Here is a 26,821-nt window from a genome sequence, read left to right on the forward strand (position 1 = left end):
ACTGTTGAGCTTTGGGTTTGACCCCTCACACACACACTCAAACCAACACTATGAAAGAGCTTTCAGTAATCTGCACGGTAGACTTAAAAGCATTAGCGCTGAAATACTCTATGCATTCCCTTTAAGTTGTGCACGTAAAGTTGATGTTGAGAAGAAACGTGAACTCCGCAGCTGCTTCAACAACAAGAGGAGGTCCTCATGGTGGATTCCTGCGTCCCGCTGTGCACACTGGAGCTAAACACATACAGCGCACAATGACACATGGCTTTCCCCCGTCTAAAAGGCTTTAATTGCGTGTGTTGATGAATCTGGAGAAGACTGCTGGCTTTGTTCCTTGCCTGAGCTCTGAACTGGACGGTGCTCTGGTTTCCAGTTTCCAGGGATACTCTACATGGGGAAAAAAGGAGCAAAACAAGCAGCATAAAGAGCAGGAGGGGAAAATCATAGTGCCTTCCGATTAAACTGACTGGTGAGTAGAAGAACAAAAAAGATTGAAATAGGTTTTATATTTGTACTTTAAGGGATAGTTCACCCAAAAATGAATATTATGTCATTTACTCACACTGCTGTTGTCACAAACCTTGTTTCAGTAATACTTTAAAATGAAGGTCCATCAGTTAATATATTTACTAACATGAGCAAACAATTAGTAAGACATTTATTATAGTATTAATTCATCTTTGTTAACATTAGCATTCATATTAACTCATGGTTAGGCCCACACGGAATCTGCGCGCGAAGAATTACGCAGATTTTCCGCAGATTTCTGCAGATTTTTAGCCCATCATTATTTTCTGTTTATTTACTTGAGTAAATGTGTAAATCTAAATTTATTCCGTTTTTATTCAGTAATTTATTACTTTTTATTTCATATATTAAGGTTTTAGTTATGATGCACTGAAAATTGTATCATAAAATTATTCAGAGATAATTCCTTGGATTTAATTATTTTTTTACTTTAAGTGGTTATAAACAATTTATTTGTGCTGAATTTAAACAAACAAATTAAGTTGAACATTATTAAACTTAATTTGTTTGTTTAAATTCAACACAAATAAATTGTTTGCAACAGGTCTGCATGCAACACTTTTTTCAGTGTACTCCGCTGGATACTCCCAAAATAATTCAGCAGAAATCCGCAGATTTTTACCAAAATTCTCAGCAGAAACAGCAAAAAACGTCCGCAGATTCCGTCTGGCCCTGTTTATGGTGCATTAACTAATGTTAACAAACACAACTTTGGATTTTAATAACGCATTAGTTAATGTTGAACTATATAATTTATGCTTAGTTAAGGTAAGTAAATGCATCAACTATAACATTAAATAAGAGATTCCAAAGTGTTACCTTTGTTTCTTTTATTGAAGATGTTTTGAAGAAAGCTGAAAGCCATTGACTTCTCCATTTGTTTTTTTCTCTCTCTGTGGAAGTAAATGGTTAATGGTTTCCAGCTTTCTTTAAAATATCTTCTTTTAGGTTCAGCAGAAACAAGAAACTATTATAATGTTTGAGTAAACTTTGAGTACATTTTAATATTGGGTGAACTGTCCCTTTAAATGCAGGTTTTTATGTGCAGTTGAATTGTTTATCATGCAATGCCTCTCAGAGTTTATGATTGGTATAACTAAATATGCAGTCACTTTAAATGATTTATGTCTTGTTCGTTTATGATTTCCTATAGCTATCAATATTCTCAGGACATTTGGCTTATGTTCTGACAAGTTTCACAAATGTTCTTCTAGTTTCATTAACAGAACGTTCACTCAAGCTCTGCAATAATTTTTTATATAACACTTTAGCATATGTCTTAGCATTTTTTAAATCTTTTTTATTCTTAAACATTTCAGTTTGATGTTTATATTTTGTTCAGAACACATTCAAAAGTAAAAATCCTTTAAAATCTTCATGGAATGTTGTCAATAAAAGTCTATGTAAGAATTTTCATCATGTATTTACTGCTTTTTTATTGCCAATGCATAAAAAGCCTCTAATAAAACAAAAGAAAACAAAACAAGCCCCTGTAAGACTAAAAGACTGCACCGATTTTAATGTGAAAGAAGTTTTAAAGCTTCTTTTCCATAAACAAATGCATATAATGTTCAGGATAATGCTGTTTTTTTCATGCTGAAAAAAAACCCTCATAACATTTGTAACAGATATAATGCTTATGACGTACAGGTAAATGAAAACAAGAGCGGTCTAGATACAGACCTGGTGCAGTTGCAATCTGAGCTACATCCAATGCCCCTCACAGAGACGTCACTATTTCCACTGCATCGTGTCTGACATTGCATCACTAAGATATGCAGTCTCAGGCTGCATCATCAAGACTGCATCCAGTTAGAAGAAAATAACAGAAACAGAAGAAGAAAAAAATCTGACTCATAAAGGTTTAAAACCACACGAGGGGCTTCATTTTTGGGTTTTTCAACTTTTCAGCATTTGTTTTTATGTTTGTTTAAAGAGCATTCAGATTTTTTGTTTGCTCAAAGTTCAGTTCAATTCAATTCAAGTTTATTTGCACAGCGCTTTTACAATAATTACTGTTGCAAAATGAATATTACTGCATTACAATCAAATTCAGAAAAGTGAAGGTTATTAGTTGCCATAACTTTTTTAGTTAATAATAACTTTAATTATCAAGTAGCTAATAGCTTTTAACAGTTAAATTAATTATATATAAACATAGTTAATCTCCAGTTATATAGTATATTGGTGATATCTATGTGTGCATGTTCAATGAAGCCTAAGAAGCTCATCTGTTGTATTTTATTGCATCTTGAAGATCCGAATTGGCCAGCGAGAGATGGAGGTCTCTAGAAGAGCGGCTAACACTGATAAAGTGTGCACTGATGGTGGAAGTGAGAAAGTTGTGAAAGATGATGCGGTTCACCTGAGGAGGAGGATCGGCCTGCTGCCAGCCATCTCCTTCATCATCGGCACTGTGGTGGGCAGCGGCATCTTCATCGCACCCAAAGGTGTCCTGATGAACTCGGGCAGTGTGGGACTGTCCCTGCTGGTCTGGGCTCTGTGTGGTGTCCTCTCCACTTGCGGTGAGGAGCATTCAGTTCAGCTGCTGCTGCTGAAGAAACACTAAAAGAAAGATTAATCAATCAATCATTTTCCTTTGAGTTACTCCCTTATTTATCAGGAATGAACCGCCAACTTATCCAGCATATCTTTCACACGCCGTATGCCCTTACAGCTGCAACCCAGTACTAGGAAACACCCGTACACTCTCGGATTCACACAAGCATTCATAGACTATGGCATATTTTGTATAGCGCATGTCTTTGGACTGTGTAAAAGACCGGAGCACCCACGGAAAACCTACACCAACATGGGGAGAACATGCAAAGTCCACACAGAAATGCCAACTGACCCAGCTGGGACTCAAATCAGCAACCTTCTTGCTGTTAGGCAACAGTGCTAACCACTAAGCCACCGTGCCACACCAAATCATTCATTCATTCATTTTCTTGTCGGCTTAGTCCCTTTATTAATCTGGGGTCGCCACAGCGGAATGAACCGCCAACTTATCCAGCAAGTTTTTACGCAGGCGGATGCCCTTCCAGCCGCAACCCATCTCTGGGAAACATCCACACACACATTCACACACACACTCATACACTACGGACAATTTAGCCTACCCAATTCACCTGTACCGCATGTCTTTAGACTGTGGGGGAAACCGGAGCACCCGGAGGAAACCCACGCGAAGACAGGGAGAACATGCAAACTCCACACAGAAACGCCAACTGAGCCATGGTTTGAACCTCACACCAAATCATCATATAAAAAATATTTTGGAAGAATTATATAACTTGGAACACTGAATATAAAGTACATACATACATTCATATACAATTCCTACTGAAGTGTTGATCAAAATGAAGCAACCTTGGTGGAAAATCTTTTAAAGACATGACGAAATCTTACACTGTAAAACATTTCCAGATATACTCAAAAGCCAACCTTTGTTTAAGCTTATAGTCAATGGATTACTTTAGGTTACATTTTTAGACAAGTATAAACTGGAGTTCAAAATCCAAAACCTGGTCTAAACGATAAGCTTTTAAGTGATACTGTAGTCAGACCATTTACTCACCCTCATGCATCCAAACCTGTCATAGTTTCTTATTTCACTCGAACACAAAACAAGATATTTAAAATCTGTTAATAACTGACTGAATAATGATGATTTGTTCGCAGTTTTAATTGTTTTTTACATTCTCTTCAGGAGCTTTGTGTTATGCTGAGCTGGGTACGAGCTTTACTAAATCAGGTGGGCATTACACATACCTGCTGGAGACTCTTGGTCCGCTGCCTGCCTTCCTGCGACTGTGGACTGAGTACATATTTATTAGGTGTGTTTGTGTGTGTGTCCTTTCTTTGCTTATTGTGATTCCTTCTTGTTAGAACAACATACTTCAACGGTGGATTGATTACATTAGGAACTGGGAACATTTTTGTATTTCAACTACTCAATTTTAATAAAATGTTATGTTTAAACTGGTGGGACGGGGGCTCAGTGGTTAGCACTGTCGCCTCACAGCAAGATGGTTGTTGGTTTGAGCCCCATCTGGGCTATTTGGCATTTCTGTGTGGAGTTTGCATGTTCTCCCCGTGTTGGTGTGGATGTCCTCTGAGTGCTTCGGTTTCCCCCACAGTCCATACATATGCGCTATAGGGGAATTGGCCGTAGTGTATGAGTGCGAGTGGATGAGAGTGTATGGATGTTTCCCAGTATTGGGTTGCGGTCGAAAGGGCATCCGCTGCGTAAAAATATCCTGGAATTGTCAGCAGTTCATTCTGCTGTGGCGACCTCTTAAATAAACACAAAGGAAAATGAATGAATAAATGTTTAAACATGCAAATGGAGCATGTTGTGTTAAATATGAATCCATTTTAGCCCAAAAATCTGAACAATGGATGGAGTCAAGTTGCTTTTTTCTACAGTGGAAATATCGGGATTCAAAAAAATAATGCAAACATCCAAAAACTATTTTAATTTAGAATAAAATAATGTATATAATCTGCCATTATATATAAACGACACAATCTCACGGCAATTCGTAACATTTTCATTTAGTGGCTAATTCGTATGAATTCGTCCGATCTAATTCGTACAATTTAGTACGATTTGCTTATCCCCCAATGACGGTTGGGGTTAGGGGTGGGGTCAGGTGCCACGCCTCCTTTTTAAAATCGTACCATTTCGTACGACTGAACTCGTACGAATTTGTACGAATTAGCCACTAAACTGGCAAAACGTAAAATACTTACGTTTTCTCGTGAGATCAGGTTGATATAAACATTTAAAAATTTATTTTTGAGAAATGCACCAAAGAAGTATATTGTAACCAAAATCTGCAAAACACAAACTGATGAAGTGTGACAAAAAAAAACATAAAAAAAATTATTCATTGGATTTACTACATTTATTTAGGGTAAGTGGTTGCAAACAATTTATATGGGCTGAATTTAAACAAACATATTAATTTCTGCACATTACTAAATTTTATTTGTTTGTTTAAATTCAGCCCATCTAAATTTTCATTTTTGAAATTTTTTTTTTTCACTGAACTTAAAAGGGTATTTAAAAAGTTTTCTTTCCATTAGACATTAAAACCTCTTAATTAAAAGCGGAGAAATTGACGAGTGCAGTGTTTTCTCACTTGTAATTAATTGTCATTTCAGACCTGCAGTGGCCTCGTACGTGTCTCTGGCTTTCGGCCGTTACGTGGTGGAGCCATTTTTCATGCCGTGTGTCGCTCCGACAGTTCTAGTCAAAATGGTCAGCATGCTGGGAGTCAGTGAGTGACGTTTCTATATAATTCATTTCTAGTTCACAGTCAAATAAATCTTGAAGTGGTGTTAAAACTGTATATTCTTCCTAGCATTTGTGGTGGCGGTGAACTGCTGGAGTGTGTCTTTAGCTGCTCGTACGCAGGTCTCGCTGACCTTCATCAAGATGTTTGCTCTGGTTTTGATCATCATCCCGGGAATCATGGCTCTGGCCAACGGTCGGAATCACACACTGCATTAAGCTACATTACATACAGCTAGGGGTGGACTGGCCATAGGGAGCACCGGGACATTTCCCAGTGGCCTGATGGTCAACTTACCGATCCATACCCATAGCATAAATGTGTATCTATTGAGTACATCACAATTTAATGATGACAAATGGGATTTGGGGTCAAACTAGAATTCACTAATGATCCGTTTAATTAAAAACATTGATTTGATACATTAAATTAATTTTAATTAAAATGTTTAATTTAAAAAATAAATTTTTTTTTTGGCATTTGTAAAACATTTCCAAGGTTTGGTTCCCATAAATAAAAAATTGCACATTGAAATGAACCAAAATGCGAGAACAGAGGTGGGAAATTTTATTTCTGCTTTCAGGGAACACCAAAAACTTCCAGAATGCCTTTGAATCTGATTCTGTATCTCTGACTAAACTACCCCTGGCCTTTTACTCAGGTCTTTATGCATACGGTGGATGGTGAGTATCATCACATTCAAATATATCGAAAAATCGAAATCAAAGGACTAAAATAAATTACATGTTTGTTTTTGCTTGCAGGTTTTATTTAAATTTTATAACCGAAGAGGTAATTAACCCCAACAGGTAATCAGTCCTCTATGCTGTACAATATTGTTATCTTCTTTAAATATTTGTCATTATTTTTTATATTTCATATATTGTTCTCAGGACCGTCCCATTGGCCATCATTTTCTCAATGGTGACTGTTACTGTGTTCTATGTGCTGGTCAATGTGGCTTATTACACAATGATGACCGCAAATGAGTTGCTGGTATCAGATGCAGTAGCAGTGGTGAGTACTGCTGGATTACACTTTTTAAATAGGTTTAATTTGAGAATAAATATCATGATTTTGCTGTCTTTAATGCATCGCAGACATTTGCAAACCGGGCACTTCAAGGTGTCGCTCCTGCAATACCTGTATTAGTGGCTCTTTCCTGCCTTGGAGCTCTGAATGGAGGGTTTTTTGGCTCACCAAGGTGGGATTTAAGAGATCTAAATTGGTTTGTAATAACTCTGACAGGTTAAAAGTGATGTTTTTATGACTCTGTTCATGCAGGATGTTGTTTGTGGGAGCCAGAGAGGGTCATTTACCGGCGATCTTCTCCATGATCCATATTCGCAGACAAACACCACTGCCAGCCGTGCTGTTTCTGGTACAGTCTAATAACGTCTATTCTTTTAGATGCATGAATTATATTCTTATACGTTTTATATAATTGAATTCTTTTTTTTTTTTTTACTTATGAATTTATTTATACATTATTCTAACCTTTTAATTATGTATTTTAGGTAGTATTTAGACAAAATGCTAGTGACATTTTCCAAAATCATTATTTATCAAGCTCCCTCTTTCACCTCAGTATCCTCTGGTGATCGTAATGATGGCGAGAGGAGAAATCTTCCAGCTCATCAACTTTGCCTCTTTCTCCCGTTGGCTCTTCATTGCGCTGGCGACTTTAGGGTTGATCATCCACCGCTACAGATTTCCAGAACATCCCAGACCTTTCAAGGTTTAATTAAAAGCAATGATCCAATTACTGATAACCTATACATGTCATAAATGAGTTGATTAAACTTTGTGTTGACTGTGTTCAGGTCCCTATAGCAGTGGCGGTGGTCTTTACCATAGTATGTTTCTTCATTGTTGGCCTGTCCTTGTATTCGGACCCCTGGAACACCGGCGGCAGCTGCGCCCTCACAATCTCTGGAGTCCCGGTGTATTACCTGACGGTCAAGAAGTCATGCATACCTGAACGCTGGAAAAAAGCCTTCAGTGAGTGATGCGCACAAGGTAAACTTTAAGAACAAGAAGAGCACAATACTGACCTCCATCTCATTGTGTGCAGATTATGTCAGTGAAAAGCTGCAGATTCTCCTAGAAGTGGCGCAGCAGGAAGTTCAGACCTACTGATCGACCAAACATGATACCAAACAACCGCAAAAGGCATCAAGCTTTTACATTTTATTGGTGCTTGTTAGTTTGTGCAATGGTTTATAACATTGGGAAGATGAAAAAACAAATTTTGAGAATCCAAAAGCATCATTGTAATGAAGTCTGTTAGAATACAGTTAGCATGCCTGTAAAAACGCTGAGCTCCACACAATTCCTATGTTTCACAACACAAATGGATTAAAGGGCATCTATTTTACCACTTTTACAAGATGTAAGATAAGTCTTTGGCGTCTCCACAATGTGTCTGTAAAGTTTCAGCTCAAAATACCCATCAGATTATTTATTATAGCCTCCAGATTATGCCCATTTTGGTGTCTTGAGTATAGATGTTTTTGTAGCCCGGTGGCTTTAAATGCAAATGAGCTGCTTCTCTCTGCCCACCACTCGCACATGCATATCTGGTTCTCCTGCGTTACATCAGATAAACAGCAGTCAAAGACAGACACTGATGAAGCTGAAACAGCTCAGAGTCAAAAATGAAAAAGTTTATTTCACGTGTTTGTGGTGGAGTTTAATCAAGCCTTTCTGAAATGATGAGTCCCACACAAATGTCTTTGCTGACAACACACACACACACACAAAATATCGCTTACTGACACCATGCTTATTTGCAAAATAATATTCTGTGGACCTGTGTATACATAATATTATAGAAACATGGCACCTGTCAATCAATTTGGTGGACGGGGAAAACTGCACTGCTTCATCACGCTGCGGCCTCAAAATCACTGGGCTTTGGCTCCTATTTTAACATCAGCAAATTTTTAAAAAAGAGACTTCTCGTGTTTATATCACTCCAATATGACTGGATACACTATACAAACAGCTTACAAAAGTTGGTTTACATCTGAGTTACCCTTTGAATTACCTTAATTGTTTTTTGCAAATTTAAGTGGATTGAACATAAGACAATTAAGTTGGCTTCCAAAAACCTCAAGAATTGTGTTGATTTGGCTCATTTTAAATAAGCAGTTTGAACAACCAGCAAAAATCATTGTTTGGGTGTATAATTAATAAGTTATGGAAAACTTTGTTTTGCTTATTTTTTAAATATTTGTTACCCTGAACCACAAAAACAGTCATGAGGGTAAATTTTAGAAAATTAGATTTTAAATGATCTGAATATATAAGCTGGTTTATGATGAGTTAGGATGGGACAATATTCGGCTGACAGAACTTGTTGCAGACACAAGTTGGAAACCTGGAAGCTGATGCTATTGTAAAATAATCAACATTTTATTCAAAGTAGGGCTGGGCGATATGGCAAATATGTTGATATTTTTTACCCATATTTACAGCGATAATTATATATATTTCAATATAAGTTGTTAATGCTTCCACATTTATAAGAGTCTCTCAATAATGACTGAAGCCACAAAAATGAGAGGGTCCATTAAATGGTTTAACATTTTTGCCCAATAAATTTTCGTTGGCCAAAAATTGGGTACATCTCTAAAATCAACACACTTTTAGATTCCCATTGTAGCACATTTCTGCTGTGTGATTGGCTCTTAGATCAGTATAGAGTAATAAAGTCCAGAGCTTATCATTGTTATTGACATGAATTTTATCATGATTCGATATAATATCATTTATCAGCCCAGCCCTAAATCAAAGTCAGCAAAGATATGATCTCTTCATGATGAACTTTATAAATACACATTTGTGAAATATTATAAAGTAAGTTCCTCCTTTATTCTAAAAAAAAAAAGAATAAATAACCACAACACAGAGAAAAACCAAAATGTAAGCTTTGTTGGAAATGACGATTGGAGTTCCTGGTTAAAGCCTGTTTTATTGCTGTGTAAATGCCAAGTAGACAACAAAGTTCATATTTCATGACGGTATTCAACAGTATTACAAAAAACACCCTGTTATTTCACGGGCAAAAGATTTGAAAGATCTGTAGAAATGTTATGCTGTTGAAAAACTGTCATACCAACACATATTGCATACAGAAAAGCTCTTAATGTACTGAAAAAGACGGATTTTTCTGTGCATGAATGTACTATTTTGGCATAAAGTATTTAATTTCTAATGCTTATATGCAAGCAAGCCATCATATCATCCCACATCTGTCAAACATGTAGATCTGATATGTATATTTTTAAGACACCTTGCTGTATTTCTTTTGTACATTGGAATAATATAGAACATATGATGAATTAACATGTTAATGGTAGTATTTTAAGCAACAGTGAACTCTGTGCATGCTCACTGATCACTCTACATATTGAAATAAATGTTAAAAGTTGTCTTTCATGGCTCATCTTGGTCATATCCAACGTCCAGAGCGCTAAAATTGTTCTTAATAGCAAAAGGACATGAACGCAGAAAAGCAGCAGCAGAGAGGAGTCACTATTCCAACACTCTTTCAACCATAAAAAACACATTATGGGATGTTATACAGTTCAATACACTCCAGATGGATGTCAATTTCTTGAACAGTATAAAAAAGTGCAAGACGTACACAACCAAATGAACTAGCAACCCTTAATTCTAATCCTGAGGATACACGGGGGAACTTTTTGAGCAATGTTGCTGGGAAACTTTGGGAAATATTGCCATAAATGGCCAACCAGGTGGGACAAGGGGCAAATATTTAGGTCAAAGGGTTAAAGATACAATATTGTTCCTCATTCTATAGCCAAGCAACATCTTTCTGCTAAAATTAAAAGTTGCCCCATGTATCATCACCATAGGAGAACCAATAGGTTTGTCTTACAGCCCCAAATCCTCTTAAAATCTCTTTTACCATCAGTCTATCCAGCTAAACCAAGTGATAAGCCATGTTGAACTAGAAATACTGTATAATTGGGTAGTGTAAATAATCTGGTATATCCGTATGTCCTTTTACTTCCAAATACACACTCTCTCTCTTTCTCTCTAACAAACACACACTCATATTTATATATTACAACTTGTGCAAATTAATTCGCTCTAAGTACATTCGTCACTAACAGTTTCCCTCGCCAAATAAAGCGATCCTAAACATCCAAAACAGTAAAAGGCAGTGAAAAAGCAACAGATATCAGAAATACTTATATAAAATAGTAGAGATCGAAAGCAAGTAAATAGGAATCAAAGGCAGTGAAGAAAGTGTAAGCAGCTTGGAAAATTAAGTTACTTCAGTTCTGGGATAAACTGAGACCAGCTGATGTTTCCCATTCCGAGATCTTCATCCTCTAGGCCGGAGAAGCTGATATCTACTAGTATTTTGCTTAGGCTGTCGTTCATGGTGTCCAAAACGAAACCTTCGGTTAGTGAGCGATTTGCAGCACCGACTTGCAGCAACTCCCGAGAGCAGGCAGGAGCAGAGCGTTTGGGAGATGAGCGGGAGCAAGTGAGCAGCTCTCGAGGGGAGTTGAAAAGCGGGAGCTCTTTAAAGGGTGTGCTGGTGAAACTGAGAGAGGTGTGTTGATTTCGTTGTGGCGTGACATGTGGTCCGGTTGGCGTACGGATGGGACTGAAGTCTAGGACGCCTCCTTTCCCAACAGGCGTGATCCTCCAGGGCTCCAGGGTCACAGTGGGAAGCTTGCTGGGAGTGGATGAGGAAGGGTGGCTGCTCTTAATGGGCGTTTTAAAAGAGTATTCTCGATTCGGGCTGTCGAGTTCGGGTTTGGGGTCTGCCTCTCTAGTGTCCTGGAAGGTGGAGATGTCAGAGATTACGCCCGAGTCGAAGAGAGTGCTGTCGGGGTAGAGCAGGACGGGCTCTTCGGTGGCTGGGAGGACCAGGCGCTGTTTGCGTCGAGAGCTGCTGTTGTCTGTTCGTCTGCTTTTTGGGGGTGGAGCTTCAGATGAGGTCACAGGCTGAAACACAGGCTCCTCCTTTATCTCTTGAGATGCAGGTTTGCACAGCAACACTGAGCTCAAGTCGCTCTGAGAGACCTTCACAAAACACACAAGCGTCAAACTCATCTCAAGACTAAGAGGCCGCTCACACTAGAGCTGCACAATTAATCGTTAAAAGATCGCGATCTCATTTCGACCCCCTAGACGATCTTAATCCAGCATTTCTACAATTCTGCCAATCATATTTTCAAGTTCAGTAGAGAAGAAAAGGCGGCTGCACGAGTCTGTTTATTGTTTCACATACGTTGCTCAGTGACATTGACACCTCCAAATGATGTTGAATGAGTCACATACTGTATTTATAAGGTATAATTCACCTAAAAATGTAATTTTTGTCTTCATATAATGGTTTTCACGGCCGGGAAATTACACGTGACGTGAGCTGCTGGCCGTGAGCTGTTATCACAAAGAGGTGAACAGAACCTGCATATGTTGCAAGTAACAGGTAATACAGTTGTAAATAATGTTCTGTTTTTGGCACAGAGTGATCGTTTGGAAGCCGCGCGAAGTATGAACAAGCAGTCAAAATGAAACCGAAAGTGTGCACTTCATTCAAATGATCATATCGCATTTTAGAGTTATGATTACGTCAAGCATTTTATATGTTTTTTTTTCTTTCATAGCGAACCCACAGTTGTGCATGAAAATAAATGTTTAAAATGTCAGCATAACTACTCTAGCCTATATATTGTTGTTGAATATAATCTGATAATGGCAAATGTCTGATTTTTTTATGACAGATTGCAAGCATATATCTCAAACATAATAATTCAACATCATAATTATTATAAGTAGAATAGAATTATTTATAAAAACTAGTAGACCATATAATATTATTATCGATGTTGTGCCATAAAAACAAACGGCCATATTGTGCCGTTTGTTTTTACCATATTTTTATTTTTACATATACAGAATTGTGAGAAAATCGTGATCTTTATTTTAAGCAAAAAAATCGCGTTTCTCATTTTAGCCAGAATCGTGCAGCTCTAGCTCACACAGAATGTTTTTCCCCTCCAACATGCTACTTTTCTACTGTTTTTTAATGTAAATATGTGTGATCGCTACGCTTGCGCCTCTCGAAGCCACAAACATGTAACAATAAATAACTTGACAATAAATAAATAAATAAAGTCAGTCTGTCAACAAATTCCTTTTGTCTATTTCCAACAAATTAAATTTATTTTTTTGTTTCAAATTAGTTTTTTATATATAGAGATAAAAATTATTTTTGACAAAATGCTCATTACTTGCTTTGCCAGAATGAGTCATTTTCCTTCAACGATTTAGATGATGAGAACTGACATGAACCAGTTGAACAAATAAACATGTAGGCTTTACCTTTGGGGCGATGCGGACCCTCTTGCTGGAGCTGGGAGTGGAGGAGTTTTGAGTTTGTGGAGGAGTGGAGAGAGACACGGGACTGGAGGTGGGCAGGAACAGTGACTGACCCAGAGGAAGCTGAATGGGTACCAGGTACGAGTCAGTCCGAGGCAGTAGAGGCTTCATCTTCCTCTCTGAGAGCAAAAAGACCATCAGGAAACAGTCTCACACCATAACACTCTGTGATTTGACCAAACACTCACCTGTGCCACCCAATGCAGGTATGGCTTTCTTCAGCTCTGGAGCTCCTCTCTTCTGCTGCTACAGAAAACAAAGAGACTCTATTTATTTTTGTACACCATCTGACATTCACACTAACTGCGATGTCAATGCTGTCTGTCTTTTTGCTGATTAAAGGAACAAATCAAGAGATGATCTGAAGCTGACTGCATCCTTCTGTCTGTCCCTGAAATAAAATAACTGTAAGGAGGGAAGCTGCTGTCTGTCTTACACCCTGTGCTTCTGCCATGAGAAGAGGAATTAGCGTAGCTTACTTGATGGATAGCAACTTGTGGGATCTGAGGGCAAGTGGGGGTCAACGGGTCACCCAAAGGCTGTGGGATGAGCCGGGAAATAAGAGATGACCACATTTTACAAAACAGCACTGTGGGTTCATAATGAAGCCATTAGGTTATTTATATTAAGACTAAAGTAAGATATACACACCTTATAGACTTGGTCCAGAGTGAGACAGCGGTTTGCTTCTGGTCGAATCGTCCAATAGGAGATCTTGCCATCAGGAGATGTTTCTCGGATGAACATGTCATGCAGTGACAGATTATGGCGTATGGAATTCTGATAAAATAGTGAAACGTACATTGGTCATTTTACATTAGAAGGTTGAAACTCTGTTGGCTTTATACACTACCTTCCAACCAGGTTTGGCGATATCTCTGAAGTACGGAAAATGATCTTCGATCCAGTTGTAAATCTCCTTCAGGGTCATGTGTCTGTTATTCTTGCTGTTTATCGCAAATTGGATCATAGCCATGTAGGAGTACGGGGGTCTCTCAGAATGAGGGTCATTCTCCTTTTCTGGACCCTTGGACTGCTAAAGAAGAAAACAATATATTGATGAAAAAAAGGAGGGTAACAATACACAATCTATACATCACAAGATTTATGTAACAACTGAATCTAATGGAATATCAATAAAGAAAATATTCAAGAATAGACCATTTTGAGGAGGAATGTAAACAATAACAGTGGTCCTAATGTATTTCCTGTCTTACATTTTTAATTTCCATAGCTTCTGAGAATCCAAAAAGGTCCACATATCGCTAAATAAAGTTATGATAGCTGCTTTAACACAAAAATAGGATTGAATTGTCTCTTGTTACAGTTATGAAATAGTTTTCATAACAAGCAGGAAATGTTTAAGGGCCAATGACAGGACCACATTGAAATTATCTACATAATGCATTGGTTGTTGATTGACCGTGTGCGTTAATCCACACAGATAAACAGATTTGTCATTTTACATGATGTGTGAACCAAGATCATCACTGGTGTATGAAACCTTTCTAAAATGTAAGAGAAAAACTGTATTTTTATTAAACAAAACCCTTGCCATGTAAAAAACACACACTTAATCACTTGATAATTCCTGCATATATCAACAGTCTGTGATTTTTATAATAAGACACAATTCTTAGGGGAAAAAAGTGTATTTCGATTAAATATTATCCAAGCTGTTTTTTAATGGATGCAAAATTGTATTTTCAATAGAATCTACTTGTGGAGTGAAGTTTAATCCATGCCATTAAAATTTTTTTAACCTGTTGACTATCATTTGGGTTGTCTTTGTTGGGGCATTTTTCTGATCCAAGACCATCTGAGCTCATTTTTCCCAGCCATTGAATGTTGGTCAGACTGTCATCCAGCGGGAAGCACTCGGACTCCTTTTTCACTGAAAACAACATTTCAGAAAATACTTTTTAAAAACAAGATTTTTTAAGTTACAATTCACTTACAAATATAAGATCATCAATCCACCACCTCTTCAAGTTTCTTCTGTTAAACAAAAAATAAGATATTTTGAAGAACAGGCAGTCATTTGCTAGTATTAGGCATGGGCTGATATAAGTTTCTGGTGGTGTGATAACCTTGCATAAAAATATCATGGTATCACTGTAAAATAATTTATTTTAAAATGTTTAATAAACAAAAATAATAAAAAAATTATTTATTTTAGGAAAGATTTAAAATATTTTGAAACAGTAAACATGTCAGACTAAATAATTCAAATAAATCATTGACTTCTGCTGTTTTCATTAGTTTCAAAACCACAGATTTCTTTACAACACATAAAAAAATACATAAATAAAAACTTACATAAATAATAGGAACGGTATAGCAGAAAATTTTAGCGGTTTTAAAACCTTCACTTTTCCAAAACCACAGTAAACCTTGAAACCGGTTATCATCCCATGCCTAGCTTGTACCATAGTATTTTCCCCCTAATTTGAATGTCAATGCATTCAAGTTTCCAACATTCTTCAAAATATCTTCTTTTGAGTTTATGAGAAAAAAAAGAAACTCACTTCAGGGTGAGTAAACTTTAATTTTTGGGTAACTCTCCTTATAAATTAAATCATAAAAATGTATTCTGTATTAAAGGCATAGTTCACACACACGTATGAAAACGCTGTCATCACTGACTTGTTTCAATCCTGTTGGAGTTTTCATCTTCTGTTAAACACAAAAGTCTTGGAAACCTGTAACCACTGACTTACATAGTATTTGTTTTTCCTAATATGGCAGTCAATGTTTACAGGTTTTCAGCGTTCTTCAAAATATCTTCTTTAGTGTTCAACAGAAGAAAAACAAATGAAGGTTTGGAACAACTTGAGAAGCAGTACATTTTTATTTTGGGGTGAACTATCCCTTTAATTTGCTCTTTGTCACATAATAATTCCTTACATTTATGTAGCATTTTTAAGACGCTCAAAAGTGCTTTACACATTGGGAGGAATCTCCTCATCTACCATATTGCTCCAGACCGCACACCAATAAACCAGCTGATTGGTGGAGATAACTCACCTTTCCCAAGCTCAGACCCAAGTTCTGTAGAAAAACACCCAAGGGTTTTGCTCTCCTCCAAACTGGTGTCTCCACTGAGCAGGATGAACTTGTTTCGCCCCTGAGGCCCACACTCCTTCCCCTTGGCCGTCAAGACACTGATGACACTCTGCAGATCGGCTGATTTCGGGATCACCACCACCTGTGTGTCCGGCATAGTAGGGTGGTCCATAACACGGATGCCATCAGGGAAGCTGCGAGCAGTGGACTGGGTCGAGGTGGTCTTACAGCGGGTCCCATCAGCTTCATCACACCCCAGATCAGATTCACTCTTCAGAAATGGCAGCTTCCTCCTCTTTAGGATGATGGGTCTCCTTGGGCTCTCCCTCATTGTTTGCTCACAGCAAATGGGCTTGTTTAAACACCTGTTTGATATAACATAAAACAGATCAAATGTAATGTTTACAAAATTTGTTAGAAAACATTGATTGTTCCAACTAAGCCAAGTTTCTCTTGAACTTTTATTTCCTTCACTTTCGTCAATTGGTGAAGTTTGTTCCTCGCCACTGGCTTGCTGGGTTTTGGGACTTGTGAAGCTACGCATTGATGGATTTGCTCTCCAAGTGTTTGGAGCAGAGAAGCAGAGAAATTTAAACCACACTAGGCATGGGCTTTGCCAGAGATGGGTTGCAGCTTGAAGGGCATCCGCTGCTTAAAAACGGGCTGGATAGGTTGGCGGTTCATTTCGCTGTGGCTACCCTGGATTAATAAAGGGACTAAGCCGAAAAGAAAATGAATGAATGAACTAGGCATGGGCCGATATAAGAATCTGACGATATGATAACCTTGGATAAAAATATCTTTATTTTTAAATGTCTGGGTAAAAACAGGGTTTCTGCAGGTTTCATCACGTCTAATTTAAGACTTTTTATAACCATTTTCAATAAAATTTCAGACTATCACATGGCAAAACTCTAATAATTTTCTGTAATACCCGGTGTATTTTTTGATTTGCCCAATTAAAATGAAAATTCAGTTATTTCTTAGCCATATATTTTAAATAATGTGTCAAAACAAGCAAACTCTAGTTATACATTTTTATTAGCATAACCCTTCTTTAAAAAAAGACCAGTTTTAAAAGCTATAATAAACTAAATTTATGCACAACATAAAATTAAATTTTTTAAAAATGTAATTTGATTTCCTATTAAATATAGATAATAAAATATTTTTAAAATTCTGAGGTCTAAATCAAGGTTAATATTTATTTTAAGGGTAACTACACCTTAAACTTCTAAATTATTTCAAAATGCTATATAAAAAAAAAAACTATTTTTTGGTGTCATTTATTTAATCGACACTCACAATGGGATATTAATCTAAGACTTCTGAAAATCAGACTAAAACAAAATATTTTTCACAAATACAATGTAGCATAAACAATATTAAATTAAAGACAATCGGAATGTCTCGAAGTTTTAAAAGCTATAATAAACATTTATGCTCAACATATATTTATGCATAAAAACATGAAGAACTTATAAACAAATTATATTTTAAGGATGACAATTAAACCATACTGCTAAATAATTAAAAAAAGTTAATTTTGTGAAACTTTTTTTTTTTAAGGATTTGTTGGTTGTACTGATTGGCTATCGCTTTAAATGGACAATTAGTGAAAATTATGACCTGTTTAAAAGTATTTAAGACCCACAACAGCATATTTCAGTAAATTTTTTAGGGCCTTAAATTTAGTTTTTGAAATTTAAGATATTTTAAGACCCAGCGGACACCCTGAAAAAAGTAAAACTTTTTTTCCCCTTTTGAACACAATATATTTTATTTTGAGAAACATTTAACATATTTTGAAGCAGTAAACATGTCAGGCTGCTCTCTTCGTTAGTTTCAAAAACACAGATTTCTTTACAATTTAAAGCAGCATCTTTGGATTTTTTTTTCTGCCGGTGATACTGTTGTCCTAAAAAGCTGAAAAAAAAAAAAATCTTACACATACCTTAGGAACAGTATAGCAGACAATGTTGGCGTTTTTTAAAACCTTGACTTTTCCAAACTGCGGTATACCTTGAAAAGGGTTATCGTCCCATGCCTAAACCACTGAACTGAACTTCAACTCTGAAAACTGGACTGACAGTTTCAATTTACTAGAACTTTTCTGTTGAGTTGCTTTGACACAATCTACATTGTAAAAGCACTATAGAAATAAAGATGAACTCAATAGTTATTTTCTAAATACAGTATATTCAGGAACTGTTTATCTGCATGCTAACTATACATATTTACTGTCCACATTAACTTTATCTGATTGAAACATTAATAACCTATTCCTTTTGTAAAGTTGTTTTGGAATAATAAAGCATAGAAAAAGCGTATATATATATATATATATATATATATATATATATATATATATATATATATATATATATATATATGAAAAAACTTATATAATGTTAAATAAACATGAATTGAGCTGTTGTTACTTACACTGGAAGCTTTGCAGAAGTGTAACAATGATAAACCACCCAAATAATAGCGTGAAAATATTAAATCAAGTGCTCGTATAGAAAATACACATTAATTATTGACAAATATCAAATATTATCGCAAATAGCGGAGAATATACCGATTAAAAGATCTGTTTAACCGACGCTTCTGGCTAACGACTCCAAAATGACGTTTGTAGTTCTGAAAGATGAAATACCGTTATAAATTGATTACATTCAATTTGACGTCTTGTTATTATGAGGGTGATGACGATGACAGATCATTCAGAAACAAAAGGACACAACATTGCTGCAATTCAGGTCTGTAAAATAATATTTTGTTATTGCATAGACCTTCAATCGCGTTGTACGTCATAATATAACACTTAAATACATGTTATTGTCCTAATCATACATTTTATTATTAAAGTTAACGCGATCGTGCTTTATTATCTGACATGCGGCCTAGTGATATGCATACCCACCCTGCTAACTTGCTATACACGTAAATTCCTGTTGTAATGCATTAAAATAAACCCATATCAAACAATACAAAGCGGATCAAACCTTCATATCATGTCAGCCGTGCAGACGGTGCTTTATTTGAGTTAATCAGGCAGTGTTGATTGCTAGAATGTATTTTGATGAAGGTAAATAAAAGACTCGGGTCGCAGGATTCTTGTGAGCATTTGGTGAGATTTTGAATTTTGGCGCAGAGCGGTGCTGCGCTCTCACGTGATCACGTGGTGGCCAATGGCGAACACATATGGGCGGAGACACCACAAGTAGTGCATTTCTGCAAGTAATGCAAACTGCAGTAAATAATTTCCCTTTAGGGGGCGATCGGTGGCTCCTCTGACATACACATTATAATTTTTACAACTGAAACATTCAACATTAAGCAATACAAAGCTGCATCTAAATCTAAATAATAAACTTTCAGTTTAGCATTTTCTTATTCCCCCAACATTTGTATAAGTTACACAATTATTTACCTGGCCGCACCATTAATTATTTATATTTGTATGCAGGAATTTATGGATTCATTTACTCTTGTATTTATATATTTGCATATGTATTTATTATTTTATTTATGCAGTAATTTGTGCAAACATTTACTTATTTATTTATATATTTTATTTATAATTTAATTAACATATATTTGCAGGTTTAATTATTTATAATTTTGTTTATGCCGGAATTTATGGATTTATTTGCTCTTTTATTTATATATTTGCGTATTTATTAATTTTATATATGCAGGAATTGATGAATTTATTTACTCATTTATTTATATATTTGCGTATTTATTTATTTATTTTTTTGTTTTAGAATATTTCGTCCTGCATACGTTAGTAACACGTATTAAAATAATATTATTGGTGGAAACACAACGAATAATATATCTATATTTACGTTTTAATTGTCATTTGGACCAATCCTATCTGACCAATCACATTAAAGCCGTGGTCGCAAAGCCCCGCCTCTTATTTCATTACATGCTTATGCTAGCCATCATTCAATCACTTTTTCATTTCTAAAAAGGGGGATGAAAGTGCATGAATGAGGGATAAAATTCCCCCAAACCTCATCCAAACGGGATATTAGTCTTTCTCTGTTCACATTTTCATGGTCCAAAGGAAAAAAAACTATGCAATTGAGAAGAAATACAAAGCGATGCGTGAGTATTAGCTGAAGTTTGCATTGTATGCCATGCATTTCCTTACGAGCGAACTTTCTGTGTTGTTAACATCTATGCTAACGTTACATCTTGTCAATTGATAACACATTTAAAGGGTAATCATGTTTGATAAGATGTTTATGAATGAGTATTGACGTATTAATGATTGAATGGGAATTAAAATAGTCAATCAGTGTCGATTTTTATTAACTGTTTTTGCTTGTATGACACATCTCATTGCAATCTCAGACAATAGTAATGATTCTCTGGCTCATGCTATCGTGTTTTTCTTCAATGCAGATTATTATGACTTCTAATGCCCCGCACTTCACACAAGAAGAGACTGCTGAACCCACTCAAATCTCAGCTGTTGTTCAAAGAGGCTCCCATCAATGGACCAAAGCATGAATATGGAGCACAACTACGGAGTGCCATCCATCCCAGGTCATTCATATCAGAGAAACAACAGCGGGGTGATGCACCGTGGGTATGTCCACATGTTGACTTTTTGTCTTTTTCAATAAAGCAGGCAGTTTACTTTCATTTAACATGCTTTCTGCATATATATTTTAATGATATATTATTTTATATATTTAATTTCATGCAAATTAAAGGTATTGAGGAAAATTAGTTTTTATATTGACACATTCAGACTTTTTCCGTGATAATATAATTTCAGAAAAGTATTGTTTGCAAATTCTAAATGGTAAGAAAGCCAAAGACTATCAAAGTACAACATTGTTCACAGTCAAATAAAGTGCTGATCTTGTTTTCAAGTCACTGACTTGCGATTTCAGATCAGTGTCGTGGTAAACAATACAGGGAGTATGTCACAAGTTGTCACTGAACCAATGGGGTATATGCTAAAGCATGCTAATAGGACTTTTAATTTGCCAGTAACCTGAGTTGAGCGCTTCCGGCGAATTGAATGACAATGCAAAATCCGGTGCGTTTAAGGTCTGTTTTCTTTAAAAATCAGCGATCTCCACTAGCTGAGTGATATCCGATTTAAAGTGGGTCTCAGATTGTACAAGAAGCACTGCATTAAATTACATTTCCCCCGCCATATCTTTGTAATATGAGCATTTATTTTACCCCAGTCTATTCAATGGAACTTCTGCGTTGGCCTGCCGATTCTGACGGTTGCGTGCGAGTAAACAGCTTTTTGTCTCGTTTTACGCTTGAGCAACTAAATAAAGGCTAAAGTTTATTTAACTGAATGTATTTTAATGACATTACAACATCGATGCTGTGTAAGCAACCGTATAAAATGGTAAAAAGTTCACAATAACAGGTCACCGGAAGTGTATCAGCATGGGAACTGCACTAGCTTGGCATATACCCTATTAGTGAATATAAAAGCAACTTTACCTCAATATTAAAGGTCACTTTTTGACCCTTATTCACTGTTTACAGGTTTCTCCGCAGTTTAATTCACATGCAACCACAAGAGTTAGTCGGGGTGGTCGAGGGAAGAGGAATCACCAGGTGGCTACAAGAATCACCAACAAAGCATCGGCTTTGTGTTTACCACAGACTAGAAAAGCAAGTGTTTGCAGATTTACTCCCTTGTCATTTCAGGCAACCACAATACAAGGGCGTGAAAACCTTCGTCATCAACAAACAAAGAAAAATACGGTTGTTTCTTCAGACAAACATCAAAAGGAGCTTCAAGAAACTCCAAGAAGATCAAAATATGCTCGGAAATGCACTGAAAAGAGGATGCTCACACGTGTTAAATCTGCCACCTCCAAGTATACAGAAGTTTCAAAGAGCCTAACATTTCACAATAATGGAAAGGGGTTGACTAATGCTTTAATTCAAACACCAAACACAAGCCTGGTTCCTGATCCGCCACATGTGGAGACTCCTGAAGTGCCACATTGTTCCATCACATCGCCATCCAATGTTCAACAACTTCTTTTCCCTCCAAGCCAGGCAAAAACTCCTCCACGAGTTGAAAACACAAGCGTCTTGGTGGAGGACACACCTGAGAAGGACTATGGGCTGAGGGTAACGTGGAGACGGAGGAAAGGACTGATGAAACTACTGATTGATAAAGGACAGCTTCTTTTGAAAGATGCAGAAGTGGCCAATGAGTGGATTTAAATTAAGAAATGTTGTACACAAAAAAATAATGTCTTTTCTGTTGTCTTTTCATCACTGAGGTGGTAATATTTGGGAAATTACCTAATATATAAATGTAAATCACTTCAGAAGTGAATATTAAAGGGATAGTTCACCCAGAATTAAAATGTACACAGCCTTAAGTGGTTTAAAACCTTTATTAATTTTTTTTTTTTTGTTGAACACAAGATGTTTTGAATAATATTGGGAACCTGTGGCCATTGACACATGGCAAGAAAAGTCAATGGAGAGCAATTTCCAATCTTTTGTTTGTGTGTTTAACAGAGGAAATGTACTTGGAACAAGTGAAGGATGAGTAAATGATGACAGAAATTACTTTTTTTTTGTGTGAATTATCCCTTTAAAGATGCCATTTTAACTTCACCAGCCTTTATGAAATCGAAGCACCTTTGTATTATTGTGGGCATCAGTGAATTATGTACTTAAATACAACATTTGCTTAAATATTTGTTGAAGTTTGCTTTATTCATTGGGTTTTTGTAGATATTCCTACATATCTTCAATATTTGTATATTATCATTTTTTTGTATTAAGTAAAACATAAAACGTTCATTATTAAATTACATAATAAAACTTATCAAATAAGTAACAAAGACAGAATGTCACATAAAACATTTTTTTTTAGTTTTGGTCACTACAATTTTTTAAAGTTTTATTTTATTTATTACTACATTTTTATTTTTACTAGTAGAAGTAACTTTCACCGTGTCAGGTATGGACTTTTAACTTGACATGTATTTTTCTGGTAATCCAATGCGGAAGTGCCGCTGTGAAAGTTGTTGTGTTTACAGAACGGACTTAATCCACGTGTAATGTTTAAACGAATTAAGGACATGATTATTGACACCATATTTTGGTAATAGCTCTGTAATGCGCTACTAGAGACCGTCATGAGGAGCAGTTCGTCCGTCTCTCCGGCAGGCGGTCGCGGCTCGGGCTCGGTTCGGCTGGTCAGCCCTCTGGGGTGTCCGCTAACCGCTCTGATAGACGCTGCTGTTGAGTATTTAATGGTAAAAAAAGACTTCCATGCTGCTCTTGCCACCTGCGAGAAAGGGCTTGAGAGTTTGGACTCTTTTGCAGAGCAGGAGGAGAGTTGGTGAGTTAACAAAATATTAGTTGGTGGTAACTTACTCTATTCATCTTATTGACAATAACTGATCATTTTGCTTGGGATCATTATATCTTATTAGTACATTATGCATTTAAAATGATCTAGTTTGTTTTATATACTTTTACTTCTTTAATTTGAGTTCATGTATATACTTTGTTCTGTTTCTTTAATGTTTAGGCTTTAATGTTTACAAATTACATGACAAATCTTTTAAGTGCTTACCAATACCATCATTTTGCTTCAAGTTATTATATCTTATTAATATATTATGAGGTGGTTAATTCCGCTGTGACAATCCAGATTAATAAAGGGACTAAGCCGAAAAGAAAATGAATGAATAATATAATTTTCTTTTCGGTTTAGTCCCTTTATTAATCTGGGGTCACCACAGCGGAACGAATCGACAACTTATCCAACATATGTTTTACTCAGCAGATGCCCTTCCAGCTGCGACCCATCTCTGGGAAGAATATATTATTACTAATAAATAATCTATCAACTTCATATATTTATAGTTTTTCAGTATGGCAGGCTTTCTCAAAGCTCATGAAGTGGTAAAATGTAAAGGAAATATTTAAATGTTTCTTTGGATATTTACTTCAATATATTGATAAATATATTTTTAAATATATGTGTTAGTAATGTTATGTGTTTTAAATTTAATGGATTACCCATAAGTATTGATTAATTCCCCTCCTGATTATTCTGAAGGTTTTAATGTTTACAGATTACATGACAAAATTGATGTTGACTATCTTTTAAGTGCTTGCTGATAATAACTGATAATTTTGCCTGGGGTTATTGTGTACATTATTAGTAAAACAAAATCAAAAATTAAAAAAAATAATAATATCATTAGAGTATATTAGTATGGCAGGGTTTCTCAAAGCTCATTAAGTGGTAGAAATGTAAGAACTATTGAAATATTTCATCTGATATATACTATGGATTATTGAGGTTTAATTTTTTTTATATTTTAGTAAGTGTTTTAATGCATTATGCATAAATATTGATTATTTCTTTTTTATTTTCCTATTACTTAATTCATAAGTATTGATTATAAAATGCATTATATATACGTTAAGCGACTTTGACTAATCTACATTGTAAAAGTTCTATAGAAACAAACATGAATTGAATATTTAATGAAACTTATTAAATTCCACATTAGTTTACTAAAATGACCTTAAAAATATCATTTTAGGCTGTGAATTAAAAACGTTTTCTTAAATTTGGTTTGATTCTTCTTACAATTTAAACTTATAATAATGAAAAAAATTCCCAAAAATAATACTTATAGGAGCAAAACAGATATCTGTGTTACAACTTTAATCAAGTTTAATCGAACTTTTATTAACAACCTTTGTGCAGGGCTGTGTTTTAAAGCTATTTTTGAATCTTATAACTTAATTCAGCCATACTGAGACACTGTTTTATGATTGTGTATTTACTGTAAGAATTATAAATCTCATGCTCCATTTTTCCCCCCACAGCTTTAAACATGCCGAGCTGAGATCTGCATTCACTATAATAGGTGTTCAGGCTCTGGCCGAGCTCAATCAATGGCGTACAGTCTTGTCTTGGGTGTTACAGCAGTATGGAGAAACCGAGAACATCCCTGCCAAGATTATTCAAATGTGGTAAGAAGAAAAAAACAGTAGAAAATATTGGAAACACTTTAGTTTCAGTCACAAATTATGGTATTAACAAACCATTTACTAACACAACTAGCTTAATAAACTACTAATAACTAGCTGTTTATTAATAGTAAGGTAAAAGTTAGAGATTTGGGTAGGATTAGGGATGCAGCAGGCTACTTTATCATACTTTATGACTACTAATGAACAGGTAATGTTTGCATAAACTGGAAGCTATGACTGTTTTTTCCTATTGTGATTCAGTTATAGAAATGGAATAATAAATGAGAAAACAGTGGGCGTGGCTTGTTTTTTTCTATTGCAAGCTGATTGGATGTAGTAAAGTAGGCATTTCATTCAGAAAGCTGGGGAAAAGGCATTTTAGAAGAGTTATTACTGCCTATCAGACTCCTCCTCCTCACCGTTTCTATTTGTTGTCAAAACTGACAGCTAGAGGGGTGTGGCTAATATACTTAACCACGCCCCTCCAATATTCCAGACAGGCATAATCTGAGAATTGAACTAAAAACAAACAGGAAGCGCATTTTCAGATTTTGATTTCACATTACAAGCACTGACACTTTTTTTTTTTCTCTTAATGACACAGATGATTTTTTCATCGCAAAACTTGCAATATAAGTTGACAATCAATATGGTTAGTTTTAATTTCATGTGTACTTTATTATCATATGGTTATAAGCTATTAGTTAATAGCCAGAGTTGTGACCTAAACTAAAGTGTTACCAAAATAACAATATAAAGCAGTTTAACATCATTCCTAATGCTAAATATTTTCCACAGCATTCTGCTTTATGTGAAAGTGGGTGAACGGGCCGTGATGAAAGAGGCAGTCTGTGATTGGCTGCACTGCTCTGGTAACGCGAGCCAGTCAGGATTCAGCACTGTGGCTGAGCTGTATTTCCTCCACATACTGTTGCCGATGGGTCATGTGACTGAAGCTCTGGAGATGCTGGAGAGCGATGTGGGTCTGGTGGCGTTTACTGATGAACAGAGACAAGCAGCTCGAAGTTTAGTAGATGATCAAAATCAGAAAAATGCATCATCATCATCATCATCGTCGTCTAATACAAATTCAGACTCTGTAGATGTGATGGAAACGTCTAGTGTGTCAAAACAAGGTGACTCTCTTTTATACATACAGATGAAGTCATAATTATTTACTACCCTCCTGTGAATTTTTCTTTCTTTTTCAAATACTTTCCAAATGATGATAAACAGAGTAAAGATTTTTTTTACAGTATTTCCTATAATATAGTTTTTTTTTTGAAGAAAGTCTTATTTGTTTTATTTCGGCTAGAATAAAAGCTGTTTTTAGTTTTTTTAAAAAACATTTTAAGGTCAATATTATTAGCCCCCCTAAACATTTTTTTTTTCAATTATCTACTGAACAAACCATTGTTATACAATGATATCTCTGATAACAATAACTTGAAGGTTGAAGTTGGGAAAAA

The 26,821-nt window shown here is 35.8% G+C and overlaps 4 protein-coding genes across 25 annotated transcripts in view; 3 read left to right on the plus strand and 1 right to left on the minus strand.

Annotated features, from left to right (window-relative positions):
- Nucleotides 1-10,274, plus strand: si:ch73-352p4.8. The gene is made up of 14 exons (XM_087247945.2): nucleotides 1-372; nucleotides 405-469; nucleotides 2,786-3,053; nucleotides 4,241-4,367; nucleotides 5,701-5,816; nucleotides 5,901-6,026; nucleotides 6,415-6,514; nucleotides 6,596-6,640; nucleotides 6,725-6,848; nucleotides 6,932-7,035; nucleotides 7,116-7,212; nucleotides 7,420-7,569; nucleotides 7,655-7,832; nucleotides 7,906-10,274. The coding sequence occupies exons 3-14, from the start codon at nucleotides 2,807-2,809 to the stop codon at nucleotides 7,968-7,970; spliced, it is 1,479 nt and encodes a 492-aa protein (XP_087104071.2). The 5' UTR covers nucleotides 1-372; nucleotides 405-469; nucleotides 2,786-2,806; the 3' UTR covers nucleotides 7,971-10,274.
- foxm1 (forkhead box M1) lies at nucleotides 9,788-19,484 on the minus strand. 21 transcript variants are annotated; one of them, XM_087246312.2, is made up of 9 exons: nucleotides 19,340-19,484; nucleotides 16,290-16,693; nucleotides 15,026-15,156; nucleotides 14,116-14,295; nucleotides 13,914-14,042; nucleotides 13,742-13,801; nucleotides 13,451-13,505; nucleotides 13,206-13,381; nucleotides 9,788-11,900 (listed from the first exon to the last, which is right to left on the minus strand). In XM_087246312.2, exons 2-9 carry the CDS (start codon nucleotides 16,657-16,659, stop codon nucleotides 11,136-11,138), a joined length of 1,866 nt encoding a protein of 621 aa, XP_087102438.2. In that variant the 5' UTR covers nucleotides 16,660-16,693; nucleotides 19,340-19,484; the 3' UTR covers nucleotides 9,788-11,135.
- rhno1 (RAD9-HUS1-RAD1 interacting nuclear orphan 1) lies at nucleotides 19,006-23,970 on the plus strand. Of its 2 annotated transcripts, none has more exons than XM_087245661.2 (3): nucleotides 19,006-19,093; nucleotides 20,754-20,940; nucleotides 21,870-23,045. In XM_087245661.2, exons 2-3 carry the CDS (start codon nucleotides 20,770-20,772, stop codon nucleotides 22,560-22,562), a joined length of 864 nt encoding a protein of 287 aa, XP_087101787.2. In that variant the 5' UTR covers nucleotides 19,006-19,093; nucleotides 20,754-20,769; the 3' UTR covers nucleotides 22,563-23,045.
- The window catches only part of pex26 (peroxisomal biogenesis factor 26), a 5,097-nt gene continuing 1,667 nt past the window's right edge, over nucleotides 23,392-26,821 (plus strand). The window contains exons 1-3 of the mRNA NM_199920.1: nucleotides 23,392-23,697; nucleotides 25,206-25,352; nucleotides 26,151-26,488. Coding sequence (NP_956214.1) covers nucleotides 23,492-23,697; nucleotides 25,206-25,352; nucleotides 26,151-26,488 — 691 coding nt within the window. The 5' untranslated portion in view covers nucleotides 23,392-23,491. The remainder of the gene's footprint in view (nucleotides 23,698-25,205; nucleotides 25,353-26,150; nucleotides 26,489-26,821) is intronic.

The sequence above is a fragment of the Danio rerio genome, chromosome 4, assembly GCF_052040795.2.
Source record: "Danio rerio strain M-AB ecotype USA chromosome 4, GRCz13ab, whole genome shotgun sequence".
Classification (NCBI taxonomy): domain Eukaryota; kingdom Metazoa; phylum Chordata; class Actinopteri; order Cypriniformes; family Danionidae; genus Danio; species Danio rerio.